Source organism: Phocoena phocoena, chromosome 17 (assembly GCF_963924675.1).
Source record: "Phocoena phocoena chromosome 17, mPhoPho1.1, whole genome shotgun sequence".
Classification (NCBI taxonomy): domain Eukaryota; kingdom Metazoa; phylum Chordata; class Mammalia; order Artiodactyla; family Phocoenidae; genus Phocoena; species Phocoena phocoena.
Genome location: NC_089235.1, coordinates 44,800,018 through 44,821,480, shown reverse-complemented (window position 1 = coordinate 44,821,480; position 21,463 = coordinate 44,800,018). Strand labels below are relative to the sequence as shown.

Sequence of the window (21,463 nt, the reverse complement as noted above, 5' to 3'; positions counted from 1 at the left end):
AAAGAATGCATAAGTGACCTGGAAGGGAGAAAAATTAAAATCACCCAATAATAAAAAGAACACCAAAATTTTATAATGAGGACAGTTTAAAGGACCTCTAAGACAACGTCAAGTGTAGTAACATTCGCATTATATGGGTCCCAAAATGAGAAGAGAGAAAGGGATTGAAAATGTATTTCATGAAATTATGGCTGAAAATTACCCAAACCTTAAGAAGGAAATAGATATACAGATATAGGAAATACAGAGAGTCCTAAACAAGATGAACCCAAAGAGACCCACACCAAGACATCATAATTAATTGGCAAAAGTTAACAATAAGGAGAAAATTTTAAAGGCAGCAAGAGAAAAACCACATACAGCCCCATAAGGCAATCAACTAATTTTTCTGCAGAAAGTTTGCTGGCCAAAAGGGAATGACATGATATATTTAAAGTGCCGAAAGGGAAACACCTACAACCTGGGATAATCTGCCTGGAAAGTTTATCATTCAGAACTGAAGGAGAGATAAAGAACTTATCAAACAAACAAAAACTGAAAGAGTTTCTTAATATGAAACTAGCCCTAAAAGGAGTGTTTAAGGGTCTTCTCTAAGAGGAAATAAAAGGCTACAACAAGAAGAGTTTATAGAAAAGGAAAAATCCCACTAATAAAGTCAAATATATAGTAAAGGCTGTGGATCAGCCACCTAAATAAGCTAGTATGAAGATTAAAAGACAAAACTTGTAAAATCAATTATAACTAAATAAACGGGATAATCATGAAGATGTTAAATATGAAATCAAAAACACAAAACCTGGGGGAGGGGAGTAAAAAATGTAGAGATTTTAGAATATGTTTGAACTTAAATGATTATCAGTTTAAAACAAATATAGTTTTACATCAACATATATGAACCCCATTAAAACCACAAATCAAACCCCCACAATTGATACATAGAAATTGGAGAGAAGGGAACACAGGCATACCACTAAAGAAAATCATCAAACCACAAGGGAATAAACTAAAAGAAGAAGAAATGAAAAGAACTACAGAAACAATCAGAAAACAAGTTACAAAATAAGTACATACTTATCAATAATCACTTTAAATGTCAATGGACTCGATACTCCAATGAAAAGTCATAGGGTGGCTGATTGGATTAAAAAAAAATCCAGCTACATGTTGCTTACAGGAGATTCATATCAGAGCTAAAGACACACAGATTGAAAGTGAGGGTATGGAAAAAGGAATTTCATGGAAATGACAAACTTCCAGTAGCAATACTCAGACAAAATAAACTTTAAAATAAAGACTATAACAAAAGAAAAAGAAGAGCATTATATAATGATAAAAGAATCAATACAAGAAGAGAATAGTATACTCATTAACATATATGCACCCAATACAGGAGCACCTAAATATATAAAGCAAATGTTAACAGACCTAAAGGGAAAAATTGACAATAATATAAATAGTAGGAGTAGTCCACTTACATCAATGGACGGATCATCCAGAAAGAAAATCAATATGGCATAAGTGGTCTTAAATAACACAATGGACCAGTTGGACTTACTAGATATCTACAGAACATTACATCCTAAAGCAGAAGAATACACATTCTTTTTGAGTGCACATGGAACATTCTCAAGGATAGATCACATGTTAGGCCACAAAACAAGTCTCAACAAATTTAAGAGGATAGAAATTATATCAAACATTTTCTCTAACAAATGTTATGGAATGAGGAATCAAAGAAAGAAAAGTGGGAAAAGAATGAACACATGGAGACTAAACAACAATCTACTAAAAAACCAATGGGTTTTAGTAGGTTTCGGGTGGGGCTCAAGATTCTGGAAAAAAAAAAAAAAAAAAACCAATGGGTCAATGAAGAAATCAAAGAGGACACTAGAAAATACCTCCAGATAAATGAAAATGGAAATGCAACACTCAAAACTGTATGGGATGCAAAGACACAGTAATCAAAGCAGCGTGGTATTGGCACAAAAACAGACATATGGCTCGATGGAACAGAATAGAGAGCCCAGAAATAAACCCACATACCTATGGTCAATTCATCTTTGACAAAGGAGGCAAGAATATACAATGGGAAAAAGACAGTCTCTTCAGCAGGTGCTGTTGGGAAAGTTGGACAGTCACATGTGAACCAATGAAGTTAGAACATACCCTCACACCATACACAAAAATAAACTCAAAATGGCTTAAAGACTTAAACGTAAGACACCATAAAACTCCTAGAAGATATCATAGGCAAAACATTCTCTGACATAAATCATAGCAATGTTTTCTTAGGTCAGTCTCCCAAGACAATAGAAATAAAAGCAAAAATAAACAAATTGGAGTGAATCAAACTGACAAGCTTTTGTATGGCAAAGGAAACCACACACAAAAGGAAAAGACAACCTATGGAATGGGAGAAAATATTTACAAATGATGCAACCAACAAGGGCTTAACTTCTAAAATATACAAACAGCTCATACAACTCAACAACAACAAAAAAAACAACCCAATTGAAAAATGGGCAGAAAACCTAAATAGACATTTCTCCAAAGAAGACATACAGATGGCCAACAGACATGAAAAGATGCTCAACATCTCTAATTATTAGAGAAATGCAAATCAAAACTGCAATGAGGTACCACCTCGCACCAGTCAGAATGGCCATCATTAAAAAAAAATCTACAAATAACAAATGCTGGAGAGGGTGTGGAGAAAAGGGAAGCGTCCTACACTGTTGATGGGAATGTAAATTGGTACAACCACTATGGAAAACAGTATGGAGTTTCCTCAAAAAACTAAAAATAGAGTTGCCATATGATCCAGCAATCCCACTTCTGGGCATATATGCAGACAATAATTCAAAAAGATACATGCACCTCTATGTTCATAGCAGTACTATTTACAATAGCCAAGCCCTGGAAACAACCTAAATGTCCATCAACAGATGAGTAAAGAAAATGTGGTACATATATACAATGTAATACTACTCAGCCATAAAAAAGAATGAAATAATGCTATTTGCAGCAACATGGGTAGAACTAGAGATTATCATACTAAGTGAAGTAAGTCAGAAGAAGAAAGACAAATACCATATGATATCACTTATATGTGGAATCTAAAATATGACACAAATGAACTTATCTACAAAAGAGAAACAGACTCACAGACATAGAGAACAGACTTGTGGTTGCCAAGGAAGTTGGGGGTGGGGGAGGAATGGAGAGGGAGTTTGGGGCTAGCAAATGCAAACTAGTATATATAGAATGGATAAGCAATAGGTCCTACTACTGTATAGCACAGGGAACTATGTTCAATGTCTTGTAACAAGCCATAATGGAAAACAATATTTAAAAGATTGTATGTATGTGTGTATATGTATAATATATATATAACTGAATCACTTTGCTGTACAGCAGAAATTAACACAACATTGTAAATCAGCTATACTTCAATTTTTTAAAACTATATGGGATGCAGCAAAAGTAGTTCTAAGAGGGAAGTTTATAGCCATATCGGCCTTCCTCAAGAAAGAAGAAAAATCTCAAATAACCAACCTAACCTACCATCTAACAGAATTAGATAAAGAAGAATAAATGAAGCCCAAAGTCACAGAAGGAAGGAAATAATAAAGATCAGAGAGGAAATAAATAAGATAGAGACCAAAAAATGTAAATAAAAGATCAATGAAACCAAATACTGGTTTTTGAAAAGATAAACAAAAGTGATAAACCTTTAGCAAGACTTACCAAGAAAAAATGAGAAAGAGCTCGAATCAATAAGATCAGAAATGAAGGAGAAGTTACATTGGCACCATAGAAATACAAAGGAGTATAAGAGATTACTACAAACAATTACATGTCATTAAAGCGGACAACCCAGATGAAATGGACAAATTCCTAGAAATGTACAATCTCTCAAGACCGAATCGGAAAGAAATAGGAAATATGAACAGGCCAATTAATAGTAAAGAAGTTGATTCAGTAATCAAAAAGTTCCAGGACCAGATGGTTTCACATTTCAATCTATCAAACATTTAGAGAACAGTTAACACCTATCCTTCTCAAACTATTTCAAAAAATTGCAGAGGAAGGAATGCTTCCCTACTCAATCTATGAGGCCAGCATCACCCTGATACCAAAACTGGAAAAAGTTATCACACATGAAAAAATTACAGGCCAATATTACTGATGAGCATAGCTGCGAAAATCCTCAACAAAATATTAGGAAACCAAATTCAACAATACATTAAAAGGATCTTACACCATGATCATGTGGCATTTATCCCACTGATACAAGGATGGTTCAGTATTTGCAAATCAATCAATGTGATACACCACATTAACAAACTGAAGAATAGAAATCATATAATCATCTCAATAGATGAAGAAAAAGCTTTTAACAAAATTCATATTTATGATAAAAATACTCAACAAAGTGGGTATAAAGGAACATACCCCAACTTAATAAGGCTATATATAACAGGTGCACAGCTAACATCAACTCAGTGATGGAAAGCTAAAAGCATTTCCTCTGAGATCAGGACAAAGACAAGTATACCCACTCTGGTCACTTTTATTCAACATAGTATTGAAAGTCCTAGCCACAGCAATTAGGCAAGAAAAAGAAATAAATAGAATCCAAATTGGGAAGGAAGAAGTAAAACTGTCACTGTTTATAGATGGCATGATACTATATATAGAAAATCCTATAAACACCACGAAATAACTACTAGAACTCGTCAGTGAATTCAGTAAAGTTGCAGGATACAAAATTAATATACAGAAATCTGTTGCATTTCTGCACAATAGCAACAAACTACCAGAAAGAGAAATGAAAACAATCCTATTCACATTCAAAAGAATAAAATATCTCGGAATAAATCTAACGAAGGAGATAAAAGATCTGTACTCAGAAAACTACAAGGTACCTATGAAAGTAATTGAAGATGACACAAACAGATGAAAATATTTTGTGCTCATGGATTGAAAGAATTAATATTGTTAAAATGACCACATACCCAGGCAATCTACAGATTCAGTGCAATGCTTATCAAAATACCAATGGCATTCATCACAGAAATAGAAGAAATAATTCTGTGAGAAACACAGAAGACCTCGAATAGCCAAAACACTTTTAAGAAAAAAGAACAAAAACAGGAGATATCACACATCCCTCATTTCAAACTATACTACAAAGCTACAGTTTTCAAAACAGTTTGTTACTGGCACAGAATCAGACACATATATCAATGGAACCAAATAAAGAGCCCAGAAATGATTCCACAATGATATGGGCAATTAATCCATAACAAAGTAGGCAAGAATATGTAATGTGGAAAAGACAACCTCTTCAGTAAATGGTGTTGGGACTTCCCTGGTGGTCCAGTGAGTAAGACTGTGCTCCCAATGCAGGGGGCCCACGTTCAATCCCTCGTTGGGGAACTAGATCCCTCATGAATGCCACAACTAAGAGTTCGCATGCCACAACTAAGAGTTTTCATGCCGCAACTAAGACCCGGTGCAGCCTAATCAATCAATCAATAAATATTTTTTTTAAATGGTGTTGGAAAAACTGAACAGCTACATGCAAAAGAATCAAACTGGACCACTTTCTCACACCATATACATAAATCTCAAAATGGATTAAAGGCTTAATTATAAGACCTGAAACCATAAAACTTCTAGAAGAAAGCATAGGCAGTACATTCTTTGACATCTGTCTTAGTAAAATTTTTGCAGTCAAATGCTCTACCACTGAACTATACCCCCGTCTTAGTAAATTTTTTGCAGTCAAGTGCTCTACCACTGAGCTATACCCCCGTCTTAGTAAAATTTTTGGATATGTCTCCTTAGGCAAAGGAAACAAAAGCAAAAATAAACAGATGGCACTACATCAAACTAAAAAGCTTATCCACAGTGAGGGAAACTATCAACAAAACAAAAAGGTCACCTACTGAATTGGAGAAGATATGTGCAAACAATATATCCAAAGGGTTAATATCCAAACTATACAAAGAACTCATACAACTCTATATTGAAAAAGCAAACAACTCAAGTAAAAAATGGGACAGAGGTCCTGAATAGACATTTTTTCAAAGAACACATATGGATGGCCAGCAGGCACATGAAAAGATGCTCAACATCACTAACCACTGGAAAATGCAAATGCAAATCACAATGAGGGACCTTCAAGATGGCAGAGGAGTAAGACGTGGAGATCACCTTCCTTCCCACAAATACATCAAAAATACATCTACATGTGGAACAACTCCTACAGAACACCTACTGAACGCTGGCAGAAGACCTCAGACTTCCCAAAAGGCAAGAAACTCCCCAGGTATCTGGGTAGGGCAAAAGAGAAAAGGAAAAACACAGACAAAAGAATAGGGACAGGATCTGCTCCTCTGGGAGGGAGCTGTGAAGGAGGAAACGTTTCCACACACTAGGAAGCCCCTTCACTGGCAGAGACAGGGGGTGGGTGGAGGGAAAGCTTTAGAGCCACAAAGAGAGTGCAGAAACAGGGGTGCAGATGGCAAAGCGGAGAGATTCCCACACAGAGGATCGGTGCCAACCAGGACTTACCAGCTTGAGAGGCTTGTCTGCTCACTTGCCAGGGTGGGTGGGGGCTGGGAGCTGAGGCTTGGGCTTCAGAGGTCAGACCCCAGAGAGAGGACTGCGGTTGGCTGCATGAACACAGCCTGAAGGGGGCTAGTGCACCACAGCTAGCCAGGAGGGAGTCCAGGAAAAAGTCTGGAACTGCCTCAGGGGCAAGAGACCATTGTTTCGGAGTGTGCAAGGAGAGGGGATTCAGAGCACTGCCTAAACGAGCTCCAGAGATGGGCACGAACCATGGCTACCAGCACAGACACGAGAGATGGGCATGAAACACTAAGGCTGCTACTGCAGCCACCAAGAAGCCTGTGTGAAAGCACAGGTCACTATCCATACCACCCCTCCCAGGAGCCTGTGCAGCCCACCACTGCCAGGGTCCCGTGATCCAGGGACAACTTCCCTGGGAGAGCACACGGCACGCCTCAGGCTGTTGCAACATCACGCTGGCCTCTGCCACCAGAGGCTCGCCCTGCATTCCATACCCCTCCCTCCCCCTGGCCTGAGTGAGCCATAGCCCCCTAATTAGCCGCTCCTTTAACCCCGTCCTGTCTGGGTGGGGAATAGACGCCCTCAGGCGACCTACTCGCAGAGGCGAGGCCAAATCCAAAGCTGAACACCAGGAGCTGTGCAAACAAAGAAGAGAAAGGGAAATCTCTCCCAGCAGCTTCAGGAGCAGCGGATTAAATCTCCACAATCAATTTGATGTACCCTGCATCTGTGGAATACCTGAATAGACAACGAATCATCCCAAAATTGAGGCGGTGGACTTTGAGAGCAACTGTAGACCTGGGGTTTGCTTTCTTCATCTAATTTGTTTCTGGTTTTATGATTACTTTAGTTTAGTATTTAGAGCTTATTATCATTGGTAGATGTGTTTATTGATTTGGTTGCTCTCTTCCTTTTTTATATATATATATATTTTTTTCCTTTTTCTCTTTTTGTGAGTATTTATGTGCATGTTTCTTTGTGTGATTTTGTCTATATAGGTTTGCTTTTACCATTTGTCCTACAGATCTGTCTTTGTTTTTTTGGGGGGGGTATAGTTTTTAGCACTTGTTATCATTGGTGGATTTCTTTTTTGGTTTGGTTGTTCTCTTCCTGATTTTTTATTACTTTTTTATTTTTAATAATATTTTTTTAATTTACTAACATTATTTTATTTTATTATATTTTTTCCTATCTTTCTTTCTTTTTTTCTCCCTTTACTTCTGAGCCGAGTGGCTGACAGGACCTTGGTGCTCTGGCCACGTGTCAGGCATGAGCCTCTGAAGTGGGAGAGCCAAATTCAGGACATTGGTCCACCAGAGACCTCCCGGCCCCACATAATATAAAACGGCAAAAGCTTTCACACAAATCTCCATCTTAACACTAAGACCCAGCTCCACTCAACAACTAGAAAGCTATAGTGCTGGACACACTATGCCAAACAACTACCAAGACAGGAACACAACCCCACGCATTAGCAGAGAGGCTGCCTAAAATCATAATAAGGTCACAGACACCCCCAAACACACTACCGGACGCGGTCCTGCCCACAAGAAAGACAAGATCCAGTCTCATGCACCAGAACACAGGCACCAGTCTCCTCCACCAGGAAGCCTACAGAGCCCACTGAACTGCCTTACCCACTGTGGGCAGACACCAAAAATAATGGGAACTACGAACCTGCAGCCTGCAAAAAGGAGACACCAAACACAGTAAGTTAAGCAAAATGAAAAGACAGAGAAATACACAGCAGACGAAGGAGCAGGGTAAAAACCCAACCAGACCAAACAAATGAAGAGGATATAGGCAGCCTACCTGAAAAAGAATTCAGAGTAATGATAGTAAACATCATCCAAAATCTTGGAAATAGAGTGGAGAAAATACAAGAAACGTTTAACAAGGACCTAGAAGAACTAAAGAGAAAACAAACAATGATGAACAGCACAATAAATGAAATTAAAAATTCTCTAGAAGGAATCAATAACAGAATAACTGAGACAGAAAAATGAATAAATGACCTGGAAGATAAAATAGTAGAAATAACGACCTCAGAGCAGAATAAAGAAAAAAGAATGAAAAGAATGGAGGACAGTCTCAGAGACCTCTGGGACAACATTAAAGGCACCAACATTCTAATTATAGGGGTCCCAGAAGAAGAAAAAAGGAAACGGACTGAGAAAATATTTGAAGAGATTATAGATGAAAACTTCCCTAATATGGAATAGGAAATAGTCAACTCCAGGAAGCACAGAGAATCCCATACAGGGTAAATCCAAGGAGAAACAAGCCAAAACACATATTAATCAAACTATCAAAAATTATATACAAAGAAAAAATATTAAAAGGAGCAAAGGAAAAGCAACAAATAGCATACAAGGGAATCCCCATAAGGTTAACAGCTGATCTTTCAGCAGAAACTGTGCACGCCAGAAGGGAGTGGCAGGACATATTTAAAGTGATGAAGGGGAAAAACCTACAACCAAGGTTACTCTACCCACCAAGAATCTCATTCAGATTCACCGGAAAATCAAAACCTTTACAGAGAAAAGCTAAGAGAATTCAGCACCACCAAACAAGCTTTACAACAAATGCTAAAGGAACTTCTCTAGGCAGGAAGCACAAGAAAAGGAAAAGACCTACAATAACAAACCCAAAACAATTTACAAAATGGTAATAGGAACATACATATCGAACTACCTTAAATGTAAATGGATTAAGTGCTCCAACCAAAAGACATAGACTGCCTTGAATGGATACAAAAACAAGACCTGTATATATGCTGTCTACAAGAGACCCACCTTAGACCTAGGGACACATACATACTGAAAGTGAGGGGATGGAAAAAGATATTCCATGCAAATAGAAATCAAAAGAAAGTGGAGTAGCAATACTCATATCAGACAAAAGAGACTTTAAAATAAAGACTATCATAAGAGAAAAGAAGGACACTGCATAATGATCAAGGGGTCAATCCAAGCAGAAGATATAACAATTGTAAATATTTATACACCCAACATAAGAGCACCTCAATACATAAGACAAATGCTAACAGCCATAAAAGGGGAAATCGACAGTAACACAATCACAGTAAGGGACTTTAACACCCCGCTTTCACCAATGGATAGATCATCCAAAATGAAAATAAATAAGGAAACAGAAACTTTAAATGATACATTAAAAAAGAGGAACTTAAATAATATTCATAGGACATTCCATCCAAAAACAACAGAATACACTGTTGTTCCTAAGTGCTCATGGGACATTCTCCAGGATAGATCATATCTTGGGTCACAAATCAAGCCTTGGTAAATTTAAGAAAATTGAAATCATATCAAGTATTTTTTCCGACCACAAAGCTATGAGACTAGATATCAATTACAGGAAAAAATCTATAAAATACAAACACATGGAGGCTAATCAATACACTACTAAATAACCAAGAGATCACTGAAGAAATCAAAGAGGAAATCAAAAAATACCTAGAAACAAATGAAACCACGACAAGCCAAAACCTTTGGGATGCAGCAAAATCTGTTCTAAGAGGGAAGTTTATAGCACTACAATACTACCTTAAGAAACAAGAAACATCTCAAATACACAATCTAACCTTACACCTAAAGTCATTAGAGAAGAAAAAAATAAACCCAAAGTTAGCAGAAGGAAAGAAATCATAAAGATCAGATCAGAAATAAATGAAAAAGAATGAAGGAAACTGTGGCAAAGACAAATAAAACTAAAAGCTGGTTCTTTGAGAAGATAAACAAAATTGATAAGCCATTAGCCAGACTCATTGAGTAAAAAAGGCAGAAGACTCAAATCAATAGAATTAGAAATGAAAAAGAAGAAGTAACAACTGACACTGCAGAAATACAAAGGATCATGAGAGATTACTACAAGCAACTATATGCCAATAAAATGGACAATATGGAAGAAATGGACAAATTCTTAGAAAAGCACAACCTTCTGAGACTGAAACAGGATGAAATAGAAAATATAAACAGACCAAACACAAGCACTGAAATTGAAATTGTGATTCAAAATCTTCCAACAAACAAAAACCCAGAACCAGATTGCTTCACAGGCGAATTCTATCACACATTTAGAGAAGAGCTAACACCTATCCTTCTCAAACTCTTCCAAAATATAACAGAGGGAGGAACACTCTGAAACGCATTCTATTAGGCCACCATCACCCTGATACCAAAACCAGACAAAGATGTCACAAAAAAAGAAAACTACAGGCCAATATCACTGATGAAAATAGATGCAAAAATCCTCAACAAAATACTAGAAAAGAGAATCCAACAGCACATTAAAGGGATCATACACCATGATCAAGCAGGGTTTATCCCAGAAATGCAAGGATTCATCAATATACACAAATCAATCAATGTGATACATACACCATATTACCAAACTGAAGGATGAAAACCATATCAATAGATGCATCTCAATAGATGCAGAAAAAGCTTTTGACAAAATTCAACACTGATTTATCATAAAAAACCATCCAGAAAGTAGGCATAGAGGGAACTTACCTCAACATAATAAAGGCTATATATGACAAACCAAGAGCCAGCATCGTTCTCAATGGTGAAAAATTGAAACTATTTCCACTAAGATCAGGAACAAGACAAGGTTGCCCACTCTCACCACTATTATTCAACATAGTTTTGGAAGTCTTAGCCACAGAAATCAGAGAAGAAAAAGAAATAAAAGGAATCCAAGTTGGAAAAGAAGAAGTAAAACTGACACTGTTTGCAGATGACATGATGCTGTACATAGAGAATCCTAAAGATGCCACCAGAAAACTACTAGAGCTAATTAATGAATTTGGTAAAGAAGCAGGATACAAAATTAATGCACAGAAATCTCTTGCATTCCTATACACTAATGATGAAAAATCTGAAAGAGAAATTAAGAAAACACTCCCATTTACCATTGCAAGTAAAAGAATAAAATACCTAGGAATAAACCTACCTAAGGAAACAAAGACCTGTATGCAGAAAACTATAAGACACTGTTGAAAGAAATTAAAGATGATAGAAACAGATGGAGAGATATACCATGTTCTTGGATTGGAAGAATCAACATTGTGAAAATGACTATACTACCCAAACAATCTACAGATTCAATGCAATCCTTATCAAACCACCAATGGCATTTTTCAAAAAACTGGGACAAAAAATTTCACAATTTGTATGGAAATACAAAAGTCTCCGAATAGCCAAAACAATCTTGAGAAAGAAAAACAGAGCTGGAGGAGCCAGGCTCCCTGACTTCAGAGTATACTCTAAAGCTACAGTAATCAGGACAGTATGGTACTGGCACAAAAAACAGAAATATAGATTGATGGAAAAGGATAGAAAGCCCAGAGATAAACTCACACACATATGGTCACCTTGTCTTTGATAAACGAGGCAAGAATATACAATGGGGAAAAGACAGCCTCTTCAATAAGTCGTGCTGGGAAAACTGTACAGCTACATGTAAAAGAATGAAATTAGAACACTCCCTAACACCATACACAGAAATAAACTCAAAATGGATTGAAGACCTAAATGTAAGTCCAGACACTATCAAACTCTTAGAGGAAAACATAGGCCGGACACTCTATGACATAAATCACAGCAAGATCCTTTTTGACCCACCTCCTAGAGAAATGGAAATAAAAACAAAAATAAACAAATGGGACCTAATGAAACTTAAAAGCTTTGCAGAGCAAAGGAAACTATTACAAGAAGAAAAGACAACCCTCAGAATGGCAGAAAACATTTGCAATCCAAGCCACTGACAAAGGATTAATCTCCAAAATATACAAGCAGCTCATGCAGCTCAATATCAAAGAAACAAGCAACCCAATCCAAAAATGGGCAGAAGACCTAAATCGACATTTCTCCATAGAAGATATACAGATTGCCAACATACACATGACAGGATGCTCAACATCTCTAATCATTAGAGAAATGCAAATCAGAACTACAATGAGATATCACCTCACATCAGGCAGAATGGCCATCATCAAAAAGTCTACAAACAATAAATGCTGGAGAGGGTGTGGAGAAAAGGGAACCCTCTTGCACTGTTGGTGGGAATGTAAATTGATACAGCCACTATGGAGAACAGTATCGAGGTTCCTTAAAAAACTAAAAAAGAACTACCATACGACCCAGCAATCCCACTACTGGGCATATACCCTGAGAAAACCGTAATTCAAAAAGAGTCATGTAGCACAATGTTCATTGCAGGACTATTTACTGTAGCCAGGACATGGAAGCAACCTAAGTGTCCATCGACACATGAATGGATAAAGAAGATGTGTCACATATATACAATGGAATATTACTCAGCCATAAAAAAACTGAAATTGCGTTATTTGCAGTGAGTTGGATGGACCGAGAGAGTGTCCTACAGAGGGAAGTAAGTCAGATAGATAAATACAAATGCCATATGTTAACACATATATATGGATTCTTAAAAAAAAAACAAATGGTTCTGAAGAACATAGGGTCAGGACAGGAATAAAGACGCAGAAATAGAGAATGGACTTGAGGACATGGGGAAGGGGAAGGGTAATCTCGGACGAAGTGAGAGTGGCATGGACATATTTACATTACCAATTGTAAAATAGTTAGCTAGTGGGAAGCAGCTGCATAGCACAGGGATATCAGCTAGGTACTTTGTGTCCCCCTAGAGGGGTGGTATAGGGAGGGTTGGAGGGAGACGCAAGTGGGAGGAGATATGGGGATATATGTATACATCTAGCTGATTCACTTTGTTATACAGCAGAAACTAACACCATTGTAAAGCAATTGTACTCCAATAAAGATGTTAAAAAATAAGTAAATTAAAAAACAAAACAAGAAACAACAAATAAGTTTTGCAAGGATGTGCAGAAAATGTAACACTTGTACACTGTTGGTAAGAATGTAAGTTGGTGTAACCACTCTGAAAAAACAGTACGGAAAGTCCTCAAAAACGTAAAACTAGAACTACCATAGGATCCAGCAGTTCCACTACTGAGTATTTGTGAAGAAAACAAAAACACCGATTCTAAAAGATACATTCACCCCTGTGTTCATTGCAAGATTATTTACAGTAGCCAAGATATGGAAGCAACCTAAGTGCCAATCAATATATGAAAGGATAAAGAAGAAGTGGTACACATACACACACACACACCAGAATATTACTCAGCCATAAAATGAATGAAATCCTGCCATTTGTGATAACATGATGGACCTATGGTGTATTATGCTAAGTGAAATAAGTCAGAGACAGACAAATGAACAAACGGAACCAAACAGAAACAGAGTCTTAGACACAGAGAACAAACAGGTGCCAGAGGGGAGGGTATTGGTAGGAGGAGAGAAATAGGTAAGTGGTAGTGAGAGGTATGAACTTTCAGTTACAAAATAAATGAGTCACAGGTATGAAATGTATAGTGTGGGAATATAGTCAATAATTATGTAATATATTGTGACAGATGACAGCTAGACTTACCATGGTGATCATTTTTAACATATAGAAATATCGAATCACTGTGTTGTGCACCAGGAACTAGCGTGGTGTTGTAGGTCAATTATACTTCCAAAACAAACAAACTCGGTGAAAAAGAGATCAGATTTGTGGCTACTAGAGGTGGAGGGTGGAGGGAGGGTGAATTAGATGAATGTAATCTAAAGTACAAGTTTTCAGTTATAAGGTAAGTACTAAGTAGGTAATGTACAACATGGTAAAAATAATGAACACTGCTGTATGTTACAAATGAAAACTGTTAAGAGAGTAACTCCTAAGACTTCTCATCATAAGGAAAAAATTCTTTTTTCTATTTCTTTAATATTATATCTATATGAGATGATAGGTGTTTTCCAAACCTCTTGTGATCATTTCATGATGTGTGTAAGTCAAATCATTATTGTTGTACACCTTTAACTTAAACAGTGCTATATGTCAATTACATCTCAATAAAACTAGAAGAAAATTTAAATTATTAAAAATTTAGGTCAAGGCTATAGAAAAATCCCTTTACTTCATCATAAACATATCTACATAAATGTAGATCCGTAATAATTTTTGGTACCCAGTTAAAAGTTTAAATCAGTAAGTTCTGTTTATGAAAATTCATATAAATTTTTGAAATGTGCACGTTTCTTTATATGTGTTCTTCTAGCGTAAACGGTTTAAATGAGGGAGCTGATATTATCTTACCTTCAGTTTATTTACTGGGGCAAATATTTCCAAAATTAACTTTGAAAATTGTTTTCTTAGCCAACCTGGTGCTACTCAAAGTACATAGAAGCCTTAGAACAGGAAAGGATTCTTCTTAAAATTCAAGAAGAACTAGAAAGAAAGTTGTTTGCAGGTAATTTTTGTTCTTTGCTTACAGGGTTGCTTTGTTATCTTCTATTACAGATTAATATTAGCAGACTTTGTTAATTATTACTTCACTGTTTCCCTTATTTCTCTTATTTTTGTGCAGCCACACCATCTTTTACAAATTTCAAGTCTACTGCTTCTGCTATGTCTTTGAAAGAGACCATATCTTCCCACAACATCCAGAGTGAGTTTCATGTGATAGTCTATCTTCAGTTCTTTCTTTCTTATTGTTAGAACTCTACTTCTCACTTGGCCATCTGGAGAGGATAGGAAGAGATGAGGACTGATTCCTTCCCAACTGCTCTGACTCCCAAGTCAGGAGGATTTCAGAGTGTGTGTGTTCCGTCTGTCTCTCTTTTTTTCTCCTCTGCTGATGAGGAAAGACTATGACATACACCCAACACTACATCCTATTTCCAGAGTGACAGCACTCATGGAAGTGTATACACTGCTGCTGATAGGTACAAGATAAGTCATAGACTGAATTGATCAGTCCCATCCATGTCCCTCTGACTCACGCACTAATGCACGTGCACACCTGCACAGTGCACACACACAACACACACCAACACACACACATACACTTACACTCTCCAGTAACAAATTGATGGCTAGGAGCACCTTGCCTCCCTTCTGAATGGCACAGTCTCCTGAATAGGAAGGCCCCTGGGGAATGATAATTTATTGCTTCTATCTACTCCTTATCTAGTCTTCTCTTCCACAAAGAGCATTTATGGAAGAGTGGGCTTAGTTTCCCAAGGTTTCCCAAGCTGAATTTTTCTAAGTTCCACTTTCCCAAGATGGGAATATAAGAAAGAACTGAAAATCAAACTGGGGTCCTTCTCTCATACAGATACTGATGTGATTATACAGTTTTGATACTAGCGTTAGAGTTTAACAATGCCCTTACAAAGTAGTATACTAGTATAATGTAATGTATGTGTAACCCATTGACCTAATACTTAAAGAACCCTGTAAAAGCCCCCTTTCTCTTATCTTCCATCTTGTAGCTTAGATTTTTGTTTCTGAAAATCCTTAGTTTTCTGGTTCTTGGGAGGGTTTGATGAGCAGGCCTTTATGCTCTTAGCCTGCTCATCTTTTTTCTCTTCTGATTTATCCTACCCACTGTGCCCTCTGTCAGTTCCCCCACCCCACAGACCAACCTCACAGTCCCTCCAACATTTAGGGTGTGCTGATACATTTGTTAACTTTTTTGATCCTTCTTACAACTCTGTGTGCGTTTCTGTTTTTGTTGGTTGGAATTTAAATTTAGCAGCTTATGTTTCAATCATTTCTTCTTTTTTTTTTTTGCAGGAATTCTTTAAACCAAATTTAACTAACATGGAAGCTCAAGTGAGTTTTTGACGGTCTGCTTTAGAGCAAGCCTATCATCTAAATAAAGTTTAGCTTGTTTTACTTCCACAGTTTGAAAACGACGTCTCTTCTGTATACATGACATACAAGACTATAAAAATTTTTTTAACTTATTTAGGATAAACTGACTTCTATCTAGGTTAGAAGACTCAAAATGTTTTGCTTATCACCCACGTTAAGGAACTATGTTTTGCTTCTCAAGTAGTCTTTCAACAAATATTCCTTGAGCACTCACTATACGGTTGACCCTTGCACAACACAGGTTTGAACTGCACGGGTCCACTTATATGCAGATATTTTTCAATAGTAAACATTACATTACTACAAGATCTGTGGTTGGTTGAATCCACAGATGCAGAACTGCACATACAGAGGAACCGTGGATACAGGGGCTTACTATAAGTTATACACAGATTTTCAACTTTGTGAAGGGTTCAGTACCCCTACCCTCTGTGTTGTTCAAGGGTTAGCTGTATTTGGTTAGCAGGTATATTCAGCAAGTGGTTAGGAGACTAATATTCCTAGCAATAAATTGACCCAAAACATAGAGGGAAAAGCCTTCCCCACCTTATCCCTATCCCTATCCCACTCTAAAGAAACCGTGTATTAAAGCAGTGAGAACCAGACTTTAGTGTACATAAGACTCACTGTAACATTTGCTAGCAATGCCGATTCCTGGGCTCACTCTCTGAGAGTCTGATTCAATAATTCTTGAGCAGAACCCAGGAATCTCCCTCTTTAATGGACATCCTAGTTGTGTGTGTGATATGGGCATTCCACAGACCACTCTTTGAGATAAACTGTTAGGGTAGCAAGAGAAGACCTTTAAAAGGCAAAAGTCCTCTTATTAACTGGAGTTACAGTTATAGCAGAGAGAACCCAGACATACATCCTCCTATCCTCTTTCCTGGAGGGAAAGGAGAATCTGAAATAAATGATCTGGGAGGATGAACCTTCACCATCTGTTGGCCTCAGGACTCAGAAGCTCCAAGGACTGTGACCTGGCTTAGCAGGTTGGAAGCCTTAGACTTTCACCTTATTATGATCCCAGAAAGTATATTCAAAATAGGAACTACCATTCCTAATTCTCTATAAAGAGTTAGACATTGTAAAGCGGGGAAGTATCAGGAGGCACACTTCAAAGATCATTTTTCTTCTAAAGCAGTGGTTTTTGGACACTTTTTTTTTTAAAGCATTAGAACCCTGTAGTTGCCTCTGCTCCCATACTCCTCTATACCCCATATTGGCCAAGAAGTTTGTATCTCTTTTCCATTCATTGCCTTTGTTTTTTTTTTTTTTTATTCCATTCCTTTTCTGCCTTCTTTTGATTTTAACTGATCATTTTATGTGATTCCATTTTCTCTCAGCATATCAATTATACTTCTTTTTTAAATTTTCTTGTTGGTTGCCCCTAGAGTTTGCAATATACATTTACAGCTAATAAAAATCCACTTTCAAATAATACTCTGCTGCTTCATGGGTAACGCAAGTACCTTTTAACAGAATTTTCCAATTTCTCCCTCCTGTCGCTTATATTGCTGTCAATGAATTCACTTATCCATAAGCTGTAATCACTGACTGCATTATTGCTGTCATTATTTTGAGCAAACTGTTTTCTCCTAGGTCAATAAAGAATAAGAAAAATAAAAGTTATTATTTTACCTTCATTTATTCCTTCTCTAATGGTCTTTTCTTCTTTGTGTAGATCTGAGTTTCTGACATACCATTTTCCTTCTCTCTGAAGAACTTCTTTTAAAATTTCTTTCAAAGAAGGTCTGTTGTTTGCCTTAGGACATCTTTATTTCTCCTTAACTTTTGAAGGATAATTTCACCAGATAAAAAATTCTAGGTTAGTGGGGTTTTTTCTTTCAACCCTTCAAATACTTCACTCTCTTCTTGCTTGCATGGTTTCTGAAGAGAAGGCAAATGCAATTCTTTTCTTGTCCCCCAGCTTCTTTCAAGATTTTCTCTTCATCTTTGATTTTCCACAATTCAAATACTATATGTCTAGGTGTAGATTTTTTTGTATATGTCCTGCTTGTGATCTCTGAGATTACTGAATCAGTAGTTTCATGTCTGTCATTAATTTTGAAAAATTCTGTCATTATTACTTCAAGTATTTCCTCTGTTCCTTTCTTTTTTTTCTTCCGCTATTTCTATTACATATATCTTGCAACTTTTGTAATTGTCCCATAGTTCTTGGATATTCTATTCTGTCTTTTTCATTGCTTTTTTCCTCTTTGCATTTCAGTTTTGGAATTTTCTACTGACCTCTTTTCAAGCTCACTGATTCTTCCCACAGCTGTATCTAGTCTATTGATGAACCCATCCAAGGCATTCTTCATTTCTGTTTCAGTGTTTTCAATTACTAGCATTTCCTTTTGATTCTCTGTTTGAATTTCCATCTCTCTGCTTACATTATTCAGACGGTCTTATATATTGTACACTTTTTTATTAGATCTGTTAGCATATTAATCATAGTTATTATAAATTGCTGGTCTGATAATTCCAAAATCTCTGCCATATCTGAGTCTGATTCTGATGCTTGCTTTTTGTCTCTTCATACTGTGTTTTTTTTTTTTTGCCTTTTAGCATGCTTTGTAGCATTTTGTTGAAAGTGACATATGATGCATCAGGTAAAAGGAACTGAGGCATATGGGCACTTAGTGTGTGAGGTTTTATGTTTATCTGGCTAGGAGTTAGGCTGTATTTAATGTTTGCTATAGCTGTGGTGTTAGTGGCTGAAATTTCCTCTCCTTATTTTTTATCTCCTCTGTTGTTTTGGGTTTTCCTAGAGATTCCTTCATAGGGTCTGAGGTTTGCAGTTCTTTTATCTGTAATCCCTGTTATTATACAGGAGCACCATTAATGTGGTAGTAGAATGTGAGATAAAAAGTGTTTTCTAGTCCCCTGAGTAGATCTCAGTCCGTTAGTGACCCTGAGTTGGGTATTTCCCTTCTCCCATGTCAGTTAGGCTATGGGAAAACAACAGTCTGTTAGGCTTTGGCAAAATAGTTTCTCTTCAGGGCAGGCCTTGTTAGGAAGACCAGAGAACTCTGGGTGTATTCCAGTATGGTTTCTCTATACTTCCCCATACCAGAAGCAGGAGGGGATTTTTCTCTGATCTTTACAATGAGAACCCAGTGGAGCTCCTGGAAGTAAAATTCAAGAATGTGGTGATGGGGCAGGGAGGAGGGTATGGAAGCTAGGGGCCCCCTTGGATTTTTAACTCTCAAGCTATTCTACACTGAGCCTTGAGAAATTCATCAACTACCATTTAAAGTTTTCCTACTGAGGAGATTGGCTCAAGATGGCAGACTAGAAGGACATGCTCTCACTCCCTCTTTTGAGAAAACCAGAATCACAACTAACTGCTGAACAATCATTAATAAGAAGACACTGGAACTCACCAAAAAAGATACCCCACATGCAAAGACAAAGGAGAAGCCACAATGAGATGGTAGGAGGGATGCAATCACAATAAAATCAAATCCCATAACTGCTCTGTGGGTGACTTACAAACTGGAGAACACTTATACCACAGAAGTCCACCCACTGAAGTGAAGGTTCTGAGCCCCACATCAGGCTTCTGAACCTGGGGGTCTGGCAACGGGAGGAGGAATTCCTAGAGAATCAGACATTGAAGGTTAGTGGGATCTGATTGTAGGACTTCAACAGAACTTGGGGAAACAGAGACTCCACTCTTGTAGGGCACACACAAAGTAGGGTGCACACTGGGACGCAGGGGAAGGAGCAGTGACCCCACAGGAGACAGAACTAGACCTACCTGCTAGTGTTGGAGGGTCTCCTGCAGAGGCAGGGGGAGGCTGTACCTCACTGTGATGACAAGGACACTGGCAAAAGAAGCTCTGGGAAGTACTCCTTGGTGTGAGCCCTCCCAGAGTCTGCCATTAGCCAAATCAAAGAGCCCGGGTAGGCTTGTGTTGGATTGCCTCAGGCTAAACAACCAAGAGGGAGGGAACCGAGTTCCACCGATCAGAAGACAAGCGGATTAAAGTTTTACTGAGCTCTGCCCACCAGAGCAACAGCCAGCTCTACCCAACACCAGTCCCTCACATCAGGAAAATTGCACAAGCCCCTTAGATAGCCTCATCCACCAGAGGGCAGACAGCAGAAGCAACAAGAACAACAGTTCTGCAGCCTGTGGAACAAAAACCACATTCACAGAAAGATAGACAAGATGAAAAGGCAGTGAGCTATGTACCAGATGAAGGAACAAGAAGAAACCTCAAAAAAACTAAATGAAGTGGAGATAGGCAACCTTCCAGAAAAAGAATTCAGAATAATGATAGTGAAGATGATCCAGGACCTCAGAAAAACAATGGAGGCAAAGATGGAGAAGATACAAGAAATGTTTAACAAACACCTACAAGAATTAAAGAACAAAGAAACAGAGATGAACAATACAACAACTGAAATGAAAACTAAGCTAGAAGGAATCAATAGCAGAATAACTGAGGCAGAAGAACGGATAAGTGACCTGGAACACAGAGTGGTGGAATTCACTGCTGCGGAAGAGAATAAAGAAAAAAGAATGAAAAGAAATGAAGACAGCCTGAGAGACCTCTGGGACAACATTAAATGCAACAACTTTCGCATTACAGGGGTTCCAGAAGGAGAAGAGAGAGAGAAATGACCAGTGAAAATATTTGAAGAGATTATAATTGAAAACTTCCCTAACATGGGAAAGGAAATAGCCACCCAAGTCCAGGAAGCACAGAGAGTCCCATACAGGATAAACCCAAGGAGAAACATGCTGAGACACTTAATAATCAAATTGGCAAAAATTAAACACAAAGAAAAATTATTGAAAGCAGCAAGGGAAAAATGACAAATAGCATACAAGGGAGCTCCCATAAGGTTAACAGCTGATTTCTCAGCAGAAACTCTAGAAGCCAGAAGGGACTGGCATGATATACTTAAAGTGATAAAAGGGAAGAACCTACAACCAAGATTACCTGGCAAGGATCTCATTCAGATTCGATGGAGAAATCAAAAGCTTTACAGACAAACAAAAGGTAAGGGAATTCAGCACCACCAAACCAGCTCTACAACAAATGCTAAAGGAACTTCTCTAAGTGGGAAACACAAG

General features: G+C 37.6%; 1 protein-coding gene across 1 annotated transcript in view; it reads left to right on the top strand.

The window, feature by feature from the left end:
* Positions 1 to 16,573, top strand: part of RGS22 (regulator of G protein signaling 22) — a 170,976-nt gene extending 154,403 nt beyond the window's left edge. The window contains exons 25-27 of the mRNA XM_065895144.1: positions 14,869 to 14,962; positions 15,080 to 15,160; positions 16,291 to 16,573. Of these exons, the coding sequence (XP_065751216.1) occupies positions 14,869 to 14,962; positions 15,080 to 15,160; positions 16,291 to 16,301 (186 nt within the window). The 3' untranslated portion in view covers positions 16,302 to 16,573. The remainder of the gene's footprint in view (positions 1 to 14,868; positions 14,963 to 15,079; positions 15,161 to 16,290) is intronic.
* The last annotated feature ends 4,890 nt before the right edge of the window (positions 16,574 to 21,463 follow it).